Raw genomic sequence first — 16,911 nt, forward strand, 5'->3', positions numbered from 1 at the left:
AACGCGCTCTAATAATAACTTCTGGATCAGTTTAACGTCTCAGCTCGTGCGACTTTATGGATGTTTTCTAGTGGGTCGCTTCAAGAAACTACCTAAACTAAAAATAATTATATTTATATGTACGTAAAACGGACCCGTTCAAGATAAGATTAAAAATTTCGAAATTATTGCAGGTAGTTTTAGGAAGAAAATCCACATTCCAGTAGAAAACTGTAATTTTTTGAGACATGGCTATATTCGTTTGTGATTAATAAATTATAAAAGTCAGTTCATAAGTTGCCTAACACGTTATCTTGTATACATACATAAATTTTATTATATGAACTAGCGGTTCGCTCCGGTTCCGTCTCTAATACGTACAGCTTATAACAATCACGTACATAGCCAAAGCTGAAATTTTGTTTTTAAAGAGACGTAATATTTATTTAATTTTCTTGCAAAATCGAAGCGATATTCCTTTTTCCTGATACGGGTTAATAATCGTATGGCATAGCTAATTTTTATACAACAAAAAAAAAAACAGATGAAATTAAGTGTGGTAGTAATTTATATAATATTATTATAATTAAAGACAAAAATCGAACGTTACCGACATGAAGTGGACATAGAAGCGGAGAGTGGTGCGGTGGGAGTCTTTATTCTTATTCTAAATAGCACAGTCTCTACATAGCACTGATGTTGGTGCCTATGTACTCAGGCAAGTTCTCTTGAGCTTAGGCTATAAAGTAAATGCCTACGTAAAAAGGATAAAATATAAAAAAAACGTAACCTGAATACCTTGTGTACCAACCTACATACTTAAAATGCTTCCATATTTTAACAGTCTAGAATGAAAAAAAACATCAAGCCAACGTCGCTGTCAAGTGGCATGCGTCAATATGATTTTGACAATTCTAACCTCAAATACGCACGTTTTGTTTACGTTCTGAGATCACTGTTTCGGAATTAAAATAAAATTCTTTCATCATGGGTAAACGTAAAGGGAAATGTGTTAAGAAGAATACAGCGACTAAGCAAGCGTTGGAACCAGAACATGTAGTAAAAGCTCCTCATTCCTTCGTTATCCACAGGGGACAATGTTCAAAAGATCTTATGGATCTTACGAAAGACTTCAGAAAAATAATGGAACCATTCACTGCATCACAATTAAAAGTACGTAAAGGTTTGGGTTTACTTGCTTCAATATTTAAGTTATTTTTAAGATAGTTCGCGTATAAAGTATATAACGTGATGTATTGCCTTTAAGGAACGAAAGAAAAACACTATTAAGGATTTCTTGTCAGTATCCGGGTATCTACATGTATCGCATATGATGGTATTCACAGAAACAGAGCTGGGTTCATACATGAGATTGGCGCGATTACCCCGTGGACCAACACTTACTTTCCGAATACATAATGTAAGAATATTCCTTCTTTTAACACACCTTTTTTAATCGGAAAAATTTAAATTCTTCTTATTAAATGAATACTTGTATATTTAAATTGAATAGTAATACCTTTCCATTACATTTCATTAATTCACTTCAAATAACTAAATAATTTTTATGTAATACTTTAAAATTAATTACTTGACATGTATAAATTCTTTGGATATAGTTATTTTATTAGGAATTAACAGCAAAATATTGCTATTAATGAATGTAAAAAAAAAATAATATTCTATACAATGTTATAGTACAGTTTATCAAGAGATGTGGTTTCATCACTCCGGAAGCAATATGTGAATGCAAGAGCCTTCCAAAACGCTCCATTGATAGTTCTCAATAGCTTCTCTGGTGAAGGAATGCACATGAAATTAATGGCTACAATGTTCCAGAATATGTTCCCCACAATAAATATTACCACTGTAAGTTATTTTAGTTTATTGATATATATACTATACACAAGCAATATAACACAATTACAGGATCTGTACAAATAGAGATATAATGTAAGTTAATTGTACCATTCCTCTAACTATGTTTGTGAGTGAGGGAAATAATTAGAGAATGTGTGTGTGAGGTTGTAGAAAATAGCTCCTAATAACATTGTCTGAGCTTTTTTTGGATAAAAAATATGAAACAATTTTTTCTTTCCATTGTCTTGATCTTATATCAACTTTCTTTCTTTAAAATTATCTAATATTTGAAGTATAATGTTTGTATTTAAAAGAAAATACAGCTGAAACCATATTTTTCATTTCTCTATACCAATTAATGAATATTTGACATACTACATATTTAAAAATTTCAGGTAAAGTTAAAAAATATAAGACGCTGTGTCCTAATGAATTATAACCCAGCAACTAAGTTGATAGATTTTAGACACTATGTGATAAGAGCAATACCTGTTGGATTGAACAAAGGAATTAAAAAGGTAAATTTTGGCTCTACTATTATTTCAATTTTCAAGTCAATAAATTTAGTTTAATTTTTTATTATTTTATATATTTCTTTTCTTAAAGACCCTTTATTTATTAAAGACGCAACATGACCATTGATTCAAAAAACAGCTTTTTTATGAAATACAATGTTTGCAGATTGTTTTAAATTAAACAAACGTGTATATTCTATATTGTCCCAACATCACTTTTTAGCTATTACTGTCTTATACCAGAGATAAACAGGAAAACATATTCTAACAATGTTTTTCTTTTATTTAATAGATGGTGCAGGGAAAAATTCCGAATCTCAACCGTTGCAAGGATATATCAGAGTTTTTCGATAAGTATGTTTCCCTTTTTTTCCATTGTATAATGATATGTTAAAGCATTGATTGAACATTTAGTTCAATTTACATTTATAAGTTTTTTTTTGTGAAATATTTCCATTAAGATGAAGCATTGGTGTTAAGCTTAGTGTATTCTATCCATCACAATCTACTGCTTATATTTCAGGGCAGCACTTTTGTCAGAGAGTGAGTTTGAAGATGATGCAAACAACCAAGTGACTCTTCCGCAGACTTTGGCCTCTAGAGGTGCTGCTGAGAACTCACAGTCTGCAATTAGATTGGTAGAACTGGGTCCAAGGATGACTTTGCAATTAATTAAGGTATTTAATTATTAAGAAGATTACTAAAACCAGTAAATTTCAGATAATTGAAGAAAGAAATTGTTAATTAAAAATTCTGTTAAAGTAGTAGCCGAATACTGTTATTTATTATTAACATATTCAAATATTCTGTTCATAATTTCTTGTGTATAATATTATAATATAATGCATAGTAAACAACAAATATTTTACAGGTTGAAGATGGTCTTATGGATGGAGAAGTTTTATTCCATGAACTTGTAGAGAAGACAGAAGAAGAAAAGGCATTGATTAAGAAGAAGAGAGAAGAGAAGAGGTATGAGATTATATCTTTGACTAGGTTTTATATTTTTTTTGTTTTATATTTTAAGGTAAAAGTGAAGTCCCGTGTCCCCTAGTGGGGTATGGGGCAGATGATATACATCTGTTTCACTGATCGATTTTCTTTATGGACAAGTAGGTGATAAGCCTTCTGTGTCCTGCCAGACCGAGACATTTTTTTTTTACTATCCCCACCGGGAATCGAACCCAGGACCCCTGGGTTCTACGCTCTCGCGTTTACCACTGCACCAAGGAGGCGGTCAAGTATATTTTAAGGTAATATAATTAATTGCCTTTCAAATTTTAGGAGGTTAAAGGAAAAACGGAAATCACAACAAGAAGAGAATGTTAAACGTAAACAGAAAGAGAAAGAAGAGTTGAAGCAGAAGGCTCTAGAAGGAATCCAGAAAAAGAAAGAACTGACTGAGAACCAAAGGTGAGTGATGAATATGATTGTTACTTGCTTGTTACGATTATTTTTATTATCGGCATACAGTATTTGAGTATTTCTATCAAGTCGATTCAGTGCATAGTCATTCTATTTTAACTTATTATAAGTATGCTAACATTGTACAGCTGAAGAATTGGTTTGTTTGCATAAATACCATTATATCGAGAATGGTTAAAATTATAATGAAAAATTGTGATGAACAGTCCATGTATCGACGAAGGCTATATGACATGGCGCCACAGCCAATACGAGAAGAGAAAGCAATAAAATAAAATAAATGTCGCAAAATAATATTGCATTTCGCGGGCGATCTGTGCAATGCGTAAACGATTATTTACATTTTTTTCCGATAATAGCAACAAAATAATAAAATTCACATTATTTTAGGTTAATGGAGCTAGCAGCAGCTGAAACTCAGGATACAGAAGAGCAAGAAGATGATGCAGATTATTACAGACAAGAAGTTGGAGCGGAACCTGAACAAGGTATGTGTATTTGTAGATATTTTTATTGTTGATTTTAATTATTATCACATAAAATGTTTGAAAGCGTTTTGTACTTTATTACTATATTCATTCATATAACTTTTCTATAAAATAATCATTGAAAAATATGATTTAATTTCAGACCTTTTCACACAACACCCATCAAGGAAAAGAAAATCGGAAGACAGTGAACAACCAAGAGGCTTCAAGAAAATGCGTCTCGACAAGAAGTTGAAAAAGAAATACCAAGGCAAACAAGATAATGAAGGGAAATCTGATAAGTTTCAAGGGAAAAATAGATTTCCGAACAAAGATGGTGGGAATTTTCAGGGGAAAAAAAGATTTCCGGACAAGGATGGTGGAAAATTTCAAGGGAAAAAAAGATTTCCCAGCAAAGATGGTGGAAAATTTCAAGGAAGGAATCAAGATACTAGGAATAAAAATACAAAAGTTTTTGGCGGGAAATTTAACAAGTTTAATAAATTTGGAAATAACAAAGGAAATGCTGGAAAGAGTAAAGGAAAACAAAGGAAATGAAGGTATAACATACATTAAAAATTATTGTATTTTATTTTTAAGAACTTGCATACATGAGTATTAAGAGGTAGATGTTCAGCAAATCCATATTAGGAATTCCTATTAAATAAACATCTCATATTATATGTAAATGATTATGAATATGTATTATGTACAAAGAATTGGACAGTGCTGATTAATATGTTCTAAGAAAACAAATCAATAAAGTACATTAATTTACTTAGTTCTTTCATTTTTAAACTAATCACTAACATTGCAATTTACAATATTAAGAAAGGGTTAAGTGAAAAAAAAGCAATGAAATGGGAAAGGTGAGGAAAAGGATACGAACTTCCGACCCCCACATATCATTTCCATAATTTTAATATTACAGTTGTGCTTCCACCAATTATCGCATCAACCTGCGAATTCGATGATATTTTAGTCATCTTATTGGTAATACTAGTTTACTTCTTCAATTAGTAATTTTAAAATTAAGATGGAACTTTTAAGACGCATAATGAAAGACATTACTAGACCGATAGTAAAGGTACTCAAGTGTTCTCAAATATATAATGAAATATAATTCTAGTCAAATGAAGAGCACGTTAAAGGAAGATCAAATTTATAAGATTCACTTTAACATCTACTTAAACAAATTCCACTAAAATTAATTCAAACTTATTCAGATCGAAGAAGTTTTTCTCGGGTGTTTTTTTTATTTCACAAAACTGTTGAAAGATGCAACTTCTAAGGCACGAAATAATTTGGTTGTATGACTTTAGTATTAGCACAGATAACATAATATTACACTAGTAGTATCTTAAACATAATTAATATCAATAGTTGAGCACAGTACTGTTAAAAATAAAAAGCATTCTTTTTGTATCCGATTTATTAATCACTTACAAATTACAATAAAAACAGTTATGATTAACTTATCAGTTAGGTAGGTACATTATAAGGCAGATTCTTACATTTAAATTACAAACATTTAGAGCTAAAGTATCTTAAAAATGTGAAAAACCGATTTAATTCATTAATCAGTATACATAACAATTTAGATCTTAGAGCCAGTCTGTGCAAATTTTAAATTGTTTTTGAGTCTATGAAAATAGATCTCGCTAGCTAGTAAGGAGTAAGTCGACTTTTATACAAATGATGATACTTATGCGAGATTCTCACATTCGCACGAATTCGCAAATACAAGTGTGACGTCATTTGCAATTGGTTTATTTTTTCAATTATGAGCGCATACATTCATACATTGTAGGAATGTTTGCGCAAGTGACCCAGATTCGACTTAGATTTTTTTATTAAATATCCAAAATGATCAAAATAATATACAAATCCTGAATCTTATTACCTGTAATAGTGTTAACTGGCAATACCACACTAAAATCACATGGCAACATTAAATTAAAAACACAATATCGTCCGCCATCATGACCTGGTTGTCCTGTGTCATCCGTTCCAGAGCCGCTGTGATCTCTCCGGAGCCGAATGTTGCGTGCGAGTACTTCTCGTTAACGTATGATGTGATTCTGTCGAGTGTTAGCGAGTTGGCTCGCTCTTCGCGGAACAATTGCTGTAACGCTGACTTGAATTCCGTTAATCTGGAAAGAAGTTATTTATTTTTAGACTTTAGTAGTATGACATCATTTTCCCTTCTCTTTGGGGGAAGGGGAAGGATATTGTCCGTAAATAAAATATCGATCAGTTTATATGCCCCATTTGCGTTGTCCGACGGCAACTTTTAATTTAGGTTCAAGTATCGTTTAATAATAAATTTCGTTACAAAAGTTTTAATAAAGGATTTATATTCAAAATTATTTCAAGTCTAATATATAAAATTCTCGTGTCACAGTTTTCGTTGCCATACTCCTCCGAAACGGCTTGACCGATTTTGATGAAATTTTTGTGATTATCCTATGAGAATCGACCAACATCTATTTTTCATACCCCTAAATGATAAGAGTAAGGCAGAACAGCGTTTGCCGGATGCAGCTAGTACATATATATACAAAATATCCAAATACAGAATCCTATTTTTAGTTTGTTATGATGGGTACTCATTTGAATTTCTCTTGCAATAAAATATATAAATATCATTGCCACAATTTCATTAGACCAAAACAAAAAATCAATACAAAAATTCACCTATTGGCCTCAATAACGCTGGTGGTTTGCGAGGGTTTCTTCTTCGGTGCAGCTTCGGGTTGGGTGGCCGTGCGCGCGCGCCGCAGCACCGTCTCCGCCTCTTCGTCTGAAGAAAACTCGTACGGATCTGCTTCGCCATCTTGCTGCTAATATTTATATTTTACACTTAGTATTTTTGAATATATGCTGGTATTAATCGGGAAAGAAAATATCTAAAACGAAAAAGTATGCGACTTGTAATAATAAATGCACAAATGTGTTTCGTCAATGGTATTGTATAAACTGGCAAATGACCTTTAAATTACCTTGAACGTCAAATGAAGGACCTATGAAACTAATAGTTCCGTTCAAATAAGAGCAACTGCAAAAAAAGGTCACCCTTCCAATTTATGACCGTGCCAACCGTCGCTTAATCTCGATGATTTATTATTTCTTGTTATAGTGGTCACAAAGATAGATCCTCTTCGAAAATTCCAACCTTCACGGCTCCTGATATTCAAGGATCATCGTTTTACCTATTGGGAATGGGACCCCAAAAATAAATTAAGAATATACTACGCGTACAGAGAGCTTATAGTTTACAAGTGGTTATGAGCGACGGTCTCTGCTTTAATAAAAAACATATTACCTACGAGGTTCAATTAGAAAGCACAAACAAAACATGCACAAACAATAATATAAAGGTCATGTTATACTAACCGTCCGCCTGGTACGTTTGGGTCGTGGCTGTGAGGGCGTCTCGCTATCCGACGCTTCGTCACCTGACGACGCGCGACGTTTGCGACGCTTCTCTTTTGTCAACACCTAAAATAATAAAGGCTTTAATTAAAAAATACATCATTTCAGTCTTTAGAGTTGCGTTTAAAGTTTTCTTTTATGTGTTTGCCATAGGCAATCCTTACTAATTCTTACCGTTATTATAAATGTGAAAGTGTGTATAAATTAATTATTTTTGTATCTTATGATTTTTGTAATTGTACATGGAAATGTAGCATATATCACTCTCTAGGCAACTTCAGACACAAAAATGATATCAGAAATACTCGCTTTTGCGGTGGGTTCGTAAGCAGGTGATACCGCGCGGCAACGCTAGTTACATCATAAAGTATATATTTAGAATGTGTACCCGTTTAAAGTAGGCGAAGTGTACTAGCTCGATAGCGCAAAGTGCATCCCCTTCTGTGATCTGGAAGCTGAGACGGCATTTGGCGTGCGCTGTGGCTAGACGGATCAACGTCTCCAGTGTACGAGCCGTTACTGGTTGCGTCTGGAAATAATATGAGCATTATTATCTTAATATGTATACATTACGTGTCATGTTGTTTGTCCGCGATGGACTCGTAAATTACTCAACCGATTTCAATTAAATGGGAATTAGTTACGAGACTACCCGGGCGTAGCTGGGGCGTGCAGCTAGAACTTTATACACAAATCATCTGCTCTTCTAGTATGCTTAAAGTTACGTTATGAAAAATCAATCAGAAGGTTTATGATTATCACCTTCACCACAACTGGCTCATTCATAGCTCTGTGGATTAGAGTGAGAGAGGAGCCTGCCTGCTGCTGCCAAATGTGAGGAGGAAGCCAGACAAAATGGCACCGTAACGCGTTGCGTAACGAGGCGTTTACCGTCCCGTAACGAGTTATCACTTCAAGAATTTATTACCAATATTACAAATATATAGTTTTAAGCCGAACCTACCCTAGCCACATCACTCTCCATCATATCCTGGTTCCTCAACTTGGCGTACTCATCAGCTATCACATCTGATGCCTCCTGGGTGAGCTTCGGCTTCATCAGCTTCGCGATGTGCAGGTACTTCTTCATGAACTTGGTGCTGAATATCTGGTCCTTCTTGTTGCGTGTCCGGCCGTGGAGTAATGGGTCGTATTTCTCGTAGATGGCTTCGGCGGAGTCCTGGAATGTTCGAGGTTTAAGGGATACAATGAGTAAGTTTAATAATATTTTATTCAATTGTAGTGTGTAGGTGCATAACCCATGTAATCCATGTTAATTATTTCATCATCTATAATGTACACGTGTAACCCCATTATCCAAATTATATTTAAGCAATGTTTAATATGAATAAACGTTCAGTCTTAATTATGATTTCGGTGTTTTAATTCGTCTCCTAATACACTCCGTACACAATACTATTTACTATAGTAACTAGAAAGTGAACAATACACAAGGTCATTTCAGAAAAGATTTATCATCATAATTTTGAAACTTTTAAAATATTCAAGAATTTAAGATGTTTCTAGATAAGTTACACTTTGTGCACTAAGTGTGGAAACAATCATTTTATAATACTTATATTCTAACTAATACTAATAATACCTCAACATCATCATTGTCTGGATTTTCTGTTGACAACATGTCCACTGATGAGCCCATTGGTAGAACTTCACCATCTTGTTCTTTTGGATTTCTGTACAAAACATTTTCGTATGCGTTTGTATAAATTTATATAGTAGTATTTTTGTATAGTATTTATATAGTAGTACAGTTTTTGTTGGAAAGGATGGGATTTTTTTTTATATCTGGGTCGTCGCAATAGAAGTGTTTGGTCGCCTGATGTGAGTGTCAGTCGTTTTGTAAGATCAAAATCTATACAAAACAGATTGCTGGCCATAAATTGGAAAGGGATAAATAAAGGATTAACGAGAAGAATAAAAGAAACGACAGGGAAGGGACAGGAAAAAGGCATCGAACGAAACACAGTAACATTCACATGCAACTATGTCAAGCTGTTCTGTGGGGGTGTGGTACCTTCAAGTGTAAAGTAATCAGTGTTAATTCCATGTTTTGAACGAAATAGTTTGAATATAAATCCACAATAATAATACACACCTATATCTATGCATCCTAAGCACATGCTCCGAGATCATATTGTCATGGTCAGCGTCCGCGATGTCCAGCATCACGAATAGTAAATCGAAACGAGACAGCAGCGAGTCTTGTAGACCGATGTTCTCCATTGGCGTTTTGTATTGGTCATACTGGAAATATATTATTATTGTATACTAACTCAAGCCTGTATGTGGTACTAAAACTAAACGTTTAAAATATTCAAATGGGGCAAACAGAACAAATATTATTTTAAACTCCTCCAATAGTGGTGCATTCTCTGTTATGTTTTCATCAAAACGATAAGCAAATGCCACATTTTCAAGTCTATAAGAGATACCATCTCAGTATGCCCTATAACAAAATAATGGTTATATGGGAAGTCAATTTGGTTATTATGAGCTATAGAGCTGCTTGGCGACTCACCCGCCCGTACACCGGGTTGGCGGCGGCCAGCACGGAGCAGCGCGCGTTGAGCGCGGCGTGCACGCCCGCCTTGGCGATGGTCACGCGGCCCTGCTCCATCACCTCGTGTATGGCGGTCCTGTCGATGTCCGACATCTTGTCGAACTCGTCTATGCACACCACCCCCCTGTCTGCTAACACCATAGCACCCGCTTCTAACCTGAAAACAATAATTTGTAAAAAACTCTGTACCTGGTAATTTAAGAAGAAAAAATCAGCAATACGCATTATTTAGGCATTTAGCCATGAAGTTAAAATAATAATTTTTAATGTGTAAAATTGTTGTATAATATCAATGTACTTAATGACTAATTAAATTTCTGTATAGCATGATGGTGCTTAGCCTAGGCTGTAAGCAACTATGTTGTTTGAAAATAATAATAAAAATGACACATATCATGCATTTACAAAAAATTGCTTGCCATACCTTCGATCTCCAGTCTCTGGATCAGTAGTAACAGCAGCTGTTAAACCAACTCCAGAAGACCCTCGACCTGTTGTGGTGATCGCTCTGGGTGCTGTCATCAACACATATCGCAGGAGTTGTGATTTAGCTACTGATGGATCACCAATGAGAAGAATGTTGATGTCACTGTAAATTTGGTAACATCATTCAAATTTCATTTTATTATAATTATATAATTAAGTTTTATGACCTACTAGTTTCACCCGCATCAGTCCATATCCCGTAGGAATAACGAGATAAAAAGTTGCCTATATGATATTCCAGTTGTCCAGCTGTCTACGTACAAAATTTCATTGCAATCAGTTCAGTAGGTTTTGCGTGAAAGAGCAACAAACACACACACACATTCTTACAAACTTTCGCATTTATACCATTAGTAGGAAGGAAGTAGGATAAATGTTATTACAAATATATTTGAATTAAATGGAACAATTAAATGCATTTCAATATTAAATACATACAAAAGCATTCAATCATTAAGAAAATAAACCAGCTCTATTTTTTTTTCCTAGAGACAATTAAATATCTGTAACAACAAATGTGTTGCCATACTCAAACTATCTTACCCTCTCAATCTTGTTCCATTAGGCAATATCTTCTCCATTCCACCCAGCAGCTGACACAGTATCGCCTTCTTAATAAAATCATGTCCATGTATCGAGGGAGCCAGGGACTTGCTCAGCAATTCGAACATATCGGCATTAGTGCGTTTGGCCAGTCGCTTGCATAACTTTATGTCTTCCAGTGTGATGTTGAGATTCATCTCTTTGTTTATTTGTGTTATGTTGTTGGCTATTAGAATCGTTCTGAAGGGCAATAACAATTAAACTAGAGGTTTATATCTCAACTTTTTTTTTAAATTTTTAAGGGATTTTTTCCTTTCATGTATTTATGAAATATAAGGATAGTATTTAAATCTTTTTAAGCTCATTTTGCTGTTGATCTAAACTTTATAATGGTACAGATTTTAATTAATGATTATTTTACTATAATATAGAGCTGCCATTTTTATAGAAACAATAACAGTTTAAATTATTTATTTATTTAATATGGTCATCCAACACCTGTTACATCATAACTTATACATAGGATACATAAATTTAACAAATAAAATTATTACTAACTAAAACAGTCTACAATCTTAAGGAATTATGTACATACCCAATAGTGAAACAATTTTAGTAATTGGTAAAGTAGTTTTTGTGATAAGCACTTTTTGACCAAGAAACTCTTCAGCTTTATCTTATAAGCATAGTTAAAAATTAAAATTTAAAATAAGTCCAGACATACCTGAAAGTACCAGCTGTAAAACTCCCCTGTTTTGACGGGAGACATCTATAGTTGCCCACAATCTGAACTCTGTCTCCGGGCTTACACATATCCACTAGATCATCATCACAGACAACATCCACACTCCTTGGCAGCTGGCCTGCAGGAGCCTTTTCTGGCATCTCCTGTACTGTAAGGGTTTGGTGATCCTTGTATCTCGATAACCCATATTCAGTTTCCAGAGGGTTACCCTCATCATCCTAGAAATTTGAAGTAAAAAAAAAACTATTCCACAAATAGCATTGCGTAAAATACAATTCTATTTTGATTGAATTAAGTTAACTCTTCAATAAATGCTACAAGGGATTCAATCAAATAATAAATAAAACTTGTGCAGCCTATGGCTCCCCCATAATGCTGAAATAAGTTTATTTATATGGTTCTCTCAAATGTTGTCATTATATTTTTACCTTGGTAGGATAAACAGCAGTTGTTGGGAAAGCTTCAAAGGATGTAAGATCTGTGTACTTTCTTTCCATAACTTTTTTGGTAGCTGGACAGTAGTGGACACTTCTGACTACCTTTGGTCTTACTAATGACACTCTAGTGACTATACCTTCCACACATATTAGATTACCCAAGTACCTGTAAATCAGTTTATATAACTGTGTCAGAACTTAGCTTAATGGGACTTATTGTAAGAGGAACATTAATAACGCTAGGAGTTAAAGCAACTTTAAATTAAGGTCACTATATATAATTTTACAATAGAGAAAACTTTTTCCCACCTAGACGTTAAACTTCTTGGTGTTACATGTTTAGTACCAAAACTTCCAGAGAATGCTACAAAAAATTCTTCTTGCTCTTTTGCGTATGTTGGGTCTATTGACGATACATATTCCTTTAAAGCTCTCTGAAACGCTATTTGTTCTTCAAAGGCATTATCCAACAAATTTTTAGCTCGTTCTGGGTTCTTTCTTCTTAAATCATTTATGTTAACAATTAGTCGCTTACACTTTTCGCCTATCATTTGTTTCACTCGTTCCATATAGACACCTTGATCTTCCTGTAACATGCAAATTGGGATCAAACTTTGCAAACAACTTTTAAACAGTAGAAATAGGTTACCTAAGCACAATTGTTTATAATTACCTCATCATCCAAAAACTCTAAATATTCTCTTTGTAAATCTCTTAATCGCTGATCAAAATCACCGTCTTCCATATTTATGAGGTAAATAATAAATTATATTAAAGAAATCTTTCTATTTCTCCAAATAACAACAAAATGCGTTAAAATTGAACTTGTCGAACTTGACAATTTACAAGTTTTACCGCGAAAACGAATACTGTATCTTTTTTTTTTTTAATGTCAAATTATTGTATGTTATGTATGTTTTTTTATATGACAATGTTGATGAATGGCAAGTATGCTGAAAGTATCGTTGATATCTGCCTTGATATTGTTCATGAATTTTTATAAGAATTTTATAATATTAAAAAACATTACCTCTATTGTATTAAATAATTTACAATGAGAAAACAATTAATATCTGGCAAACAAAATAAAAACGATAAAAATGAAATATGTAATTATGCAAATTTAGCACCCAATCGAAGGATTATTTGAATTAAAATGACCTTGATCGTTAGGTCTTTATTGGTCCACAATAATTTTTGTTAGGTCGGGTATAGCTTTAAAAAAAATAATAGTTTAAATATTGCAAAAAAGAAATTACATCTAAGCGCCTCATTTAAGTAGAAACTAATATTTTTTTTTATGTCTGCATTCTTTTATCATTAGGTCATAGGTCTACAGGTTTTGTTTTAATATTATTCATTTGATTTTTTTTTAGCAATTATACAAATAAATAATTTATCAGTGGCGCATGCGCGCACCTAGTCACAGCATTTGATTTAAAAATACTTCGATAGGGTGCTATATTTGTGTTAATAGAATAATATAATACTGTGTTAAAAAAACATCCTCACAGTGAAAATTTACCCTGTGGTCTGTCCGATTTTACTGACAGTTGACAAATGACACAAGGGGACAATCTTGAATCTAATGAGAAACAAGAATTGTAATTGTCAATTGGATTTAAATTTTAAGCGATTTTAGCCCGTCTGTGGCCTACCTTCGACCGTATTAAAATCAAATCTTTATTATTTATTTAAGTTTAAAACAACATTATTAATATTCTAAGTGCAATCTCAATTTCGGTTTTACCTAAATGGATTAGGAAGTCTTCTTTAAATCAAACAATAATACTTAAAATGTCTGAAGAAAATTCAAATTCTAACCAATCTCCACCAATAAATAATAAAGAAGAGAGGAGAAAATTAAAAATCCTCGCTTTTCATGGATACAGACAAAATGGCACTGTTTTTAGAGCAAAAATTGGATCGTTTCGTAAAGTTGTATCAAAATATGCTCAATTGGTTTTCATTTCGGCGCCTCATAAAGTTTTAGTTGAAGATGGAGGTAGTGATGAAGGTAATTGAATTAAACTTATTATATAATTTCCGAATATGATGATTCTCTGAGTTGAAAATAAATGAATTAATTTATGAATTGTATCAAATATTATGACTACATTAAGTTATCAAAAAAGCATTAAAGGCATGACATAGGGTAAGAATGTGAACATTGTTTTATTTATAGATGCGCGATCATGGTGGTTTAACGCTGAAGATAATACATACAGTGGTAAATGCTTGGGCGGACCAGCTATTGGTTTTGAGGATACATTAGAGTTAATAGAAGATGTGGTCAAGGAGTATGGACCATTTGATGGGTTTATGGGGTTTTCACAAGGCGCCTGCCTTGTTGGATTGTTAGCTGCTATGCAACAAAAAGGATGTAAGTTGTCTATCATCTTTGAATCCATATTTTTTTCCATTAATCAATTGACATTTTGTGTTTTATAGGATTTTCAAAAAATAATTATTTCACATTTCATACATAATGTTAACTTGTTAGGGCATAGATTTATAAAAAATACTGAACCTTTTTTTATTTGTGGTCAAATAATATAGTAAATCTTTAAACATATTTTGTTGCATTTCAGATTTGCCATACAAATTTAACTTTGCAATATTTGCATCAGGATTCCGGTCTGGTAGTTTAGTTCACAAGGGTTTCTATGATGAGGACATAAATTTACCATCTTTACATGTTTATGGTGAAAGTGATTCAATTATTCCTAAAGGTGTGTAATAATATCTAATTTAATAATAAATAATATCGATAAAGAATAGCAAATATTTTATCCTATATTTTTTATGTTTTTTTACAGAAATGAGTGAGTCCCTCATAAATCTATTTGTTAAGCCAATAATTGCTGAACATTCGGGGGGGCACTATGTGGCATGCTCTGGCTCTATAAAGGATGCTTATTTAGATTTTTTACATGATAGGTACCAAGATATAGTAGAAAAGCAAGAACAGGAAAAGAAGCCATAGAATATTAGTATAGATTGTAAATATGAGCAAGTATTTAGAAATTAAAAACTTTTCAACGGATTTTAAACGCGATTTATTCATTTATATATTAATAGTTAAATGGTTAATAATATAATGAATAAATCGCGTTTAAAATCCGTTGAAAAGTTTTTAATTTCTAAATGTATAATACTCGCGTGAAACCAAACACAAGAAAATAATATGAGCAAGTGTTTGGAATAAAGTGTGTCTGACATTAATATTAATATTGTTTTATTTGCCAATGACTAAGCAGGCGGTTCGTGTGAAATAAATTAAATATTTAATTCACACGAATTTTTATTACGTACGCTGAAACGTGGTTTTTTACTCCTCGACATATTTTGACAGAGAGAGAGTGGTTTCAGGTCTGTCAAAAAATGACAAGTAAACAATTCGTGAGGTTATGTGGCATGAACCTATTTTAGTAAAGTGTAAAATAAAATGAGATTAATTTCCGTTATTTGCAAGATACTATAAAAATAGGAACTGAAACATATTAAATAACAATGGCTCGGCGATATTTGATGTGGTTTGCTCACGAACATTTAGATTTTCGTCATTCTGTTAGTAATCTCAATTACGTTCGAATTTTTCTTTCATATGAAGCGAAGCACTTAATAAAACTGTATCTATAATTACAGGAAATGTACAGTATTCTGTCCTTATTGAATTTAAAAATAAAGTTCATTGAAAAACCTTCGATAGATAAACCTTATTGGATTGTAGAGCTACCATCGGAGTCTTGTGTAAAAAAAATTGCGTCAAGGTCAGTTTTGTTAAAGAATTGCATAGAATTATGGTCAAGAGCTAAAAGTGAAACGAGCCTACACGAAAACCTTAAAAGTGCTGTGAAGAATATATCAGGAGAATGGATAGTACCATCAACAAATGATGATGCCAGTGACATACATATTTGTCCCAGTGAACTTATAGAAGCTTGTAGTCGGAAAGATAAATCTTTCAAGATAGATGTGGAAACATTTTGTAAGCATTTTACTATGAAAGAAAAAGTTGATAAGATAGAGGTAATTTTTATACCGACATTTAATAATAATGATTTTCAATAATCAATATTCAGACATATAGGCATATCTTAAATGTAATAGATACTAAAATTCAGTGTGAATAATAATTCATAATATTTTTAGCATTTCAGTTATTTACCACTAGAGGGGCCAGTGAAACTTAAAAATCCTGACATCACACTTTCATATATTGAGTTCTATGGAGTTGACCCAAATAATGTTCCAGAACAACCATGTGACTTATTTTTTGGCCGATGGGTAAGGAACCATTATTTGTATAAATATTGAATATTCAATCCCAACACAGTAAGAATTGGATTTGATTAAATTTGTTCTGGATGACTTATAATAACTTATAACATTAATTATAAAGATTCAATAATATATGACAAACTATCAGTAGTTA

General features: G+C 32.8%; 4 protein-coding genes across 4 annotated transcripts in view; 3 read left to right on the forward strand and 1 right to left on the reverse strand.

Annotated features, from left to right (window-relative positions):
• The first annotated feature begins 885 nt into the window (after positions 1–885).
• Positions 886–5,023, forward strand: LOC119838789 (protein Peter pan). Its single transcript, XM_038364905.1, has 10 exons — positions 886–1,152; positions 1,247–1,399; positions 1,678–1,848; positions 2,235–2,357; positions 2,647–2,708; positions 2,878–3,031; positions 3,226–3,326; positions 3,639–3,767; positions 4,170–4,267; positions 4,410–5,023. The coding sequence occupies exons 1-10, from the start codon at positions 967–969 to the stop codon at positions 4,802–4,804; spliced, it is 1,572 nt and encodes a 523-aa protein (XP_038220833.1). The 5' UTR covers positions 886–966; the 3' UTR covers positions 4,805–5,023.
• A 640-nt stretch (positions 5,024–5,663) lies between these two features.
• Positions 5,664–13,331, reverse strand: LOC119838216 (DNA replication licensing factor Mcm3). Its single transcript, XM_038364068.1, has 14 exons — positions 13,147–13,331; positions 12,783–13,060; positions 12,465–12,639; positions 12,016–12,254; positions 11,292–11,531; positions 10,687–10,851; positions 10,221–10,419; positions 9,798–9,946; positions 9,285–9,375; positions 8,646–8,861; positions 8,070–8,210; positions 7,643–7,747; positions 6,944–7,089; positions 5,664–6,399 (listed from the first exon to the last, which is right to left on the reverse strand). Exons 1-14 carry the CDS (start codon positions 13,216–13,218, stop codon positions 6,198–6,200), a joined length of 2,418 nt encoding a protein of 805 aa, XP_038219996.1. The 5' UTR covers positions 13,219–13,331; the 3' UTR covers positions 5,664–6,197.
• Positions 13,332–14,106: 775 nt separating this feature from the next.
• LOC119837173 (esterase AAEL000016) lies at positions 14,107–15,704 on the forward strand. Its single transcript, XM_038362700.1, has 5 exons — positions 14,107–14,490; positions 14,659–14,856; positions 15,065–15,205; positions 15,293–15,489; positions 15,669–15,704. The coding sequence occupies exons 1-4, from the start codon at positions 14,271–14,273 to the stop codon at positions 15,457–15,459; spliced, it is 726 nt and encodes a 241-aa protein (XP_038218628.1). The 5' UTR covers positions 14,107–14,270; the 3' UTR covers positions 15,460–15,489; positions 15,669–15,704.
• A 134-nt stretch (positions 15,705–15,838) lies between these two features.
• LOC119838925 (tRNA (guanine(10)-N2)-methyltransferase homolog) overlaps positions 15,839–16,911 on the forward strand; it is a 4,906-nt gene continuing 3,833 nt past the window's right edge. The window contains exons 1-3 of the mRNA XM_038365071.1: positions 15,839–16,043; positions 16,122–16,505; positions 16,629–16,763. Coding sequence (XP_038220999.1) covers positions 15,987–16,043; positions 16,122–16,505; positions 16,629–16,763 — 576 coding nt within the window. The 5' untranslated portion in view covers positions 15,839–15,986. The remainder of the gene's footprint in view (positions 16,044–16,121; positions 16,506–16,628; positions 16,764–16,911) is intronic.

Source organism: Zerene cesonia, chromosome 3, assembly GCF_012273895.1.
Source record: "Zerene cesonia ecotype Mississippi chromosome 3, Zerene_cesonia_1.1, whole genome shotgun sequence".
NCBI lineage: Eukaryota > Metazoa > Arthropoda > Insecta > Lepidoptera > Pieridae > Zerene > Zerene cesonia.

Bases quoted from the DNA above. Each gene is read 5' to 3' on its own strand.
- LOC119838789 (XM_038364905.1), top strand. From the start codon at position 967: ATGGGTAAACGTAAAGGGAAATGTGTTAAGAAGAATACAGCGACTAAG. The intron at 2,709-2,877 runs GTATGTTTCCCT...CTTATATTTCAG, and splicing joins ATATCAGAGTTTTTCGATAA to GGCAGCACTTTTGTCAGAGA. The intron at 4,268-4,409 runs GTATGTGTATTT...ATTTAATTTCAG, and splicing joins TGGAGCGGAACCTGAACAAG to ACCTTTTCACACAACACCCA.
- LOC119838216 (XM_038364068.1), bottom strand. From the start codon at position 13,218: ATGGAAGACGGTGATTTTGATCAGCGATTAAGAGATTTACAAAGAGAA. The intron at 8,211-8,645 runs GTAGGTTCGGCT...TATTATTTCCAG, and splicing joins TGGAGAGTGATGTGGCTAGG to ACGCAACCAGTAACGGCTCG. The intron at 7,090-7,642 runs GTTAGTATAACA...TATAAATATTAG, and splicing joins CCAAACGTACCAGGCGGACG to CAGCAAGATGGCGAAGCAGA.
- LOC119837173 (XM_038362700.1), top strand. From the start codon at position 14,271: ATGTCTGAAGAAAATTCAAATTCTAACCAATCTCCACCAATAAATAAT. The intron at 14,857-15,064 runs GTAAGTTGTCTA...GTTGCATTTCAG, and splicing joins TGCTATGCAACAAAAAGGAT to ATTTGCCATACAAATTTAAC. The intron at 15,206-15,292 runs GTGTGTAATAAT...GTTTTTTTACAG, and splicing joins TGATTCAATTATTCCTAAAG to AAATGAGTGAGTCCCTCATA.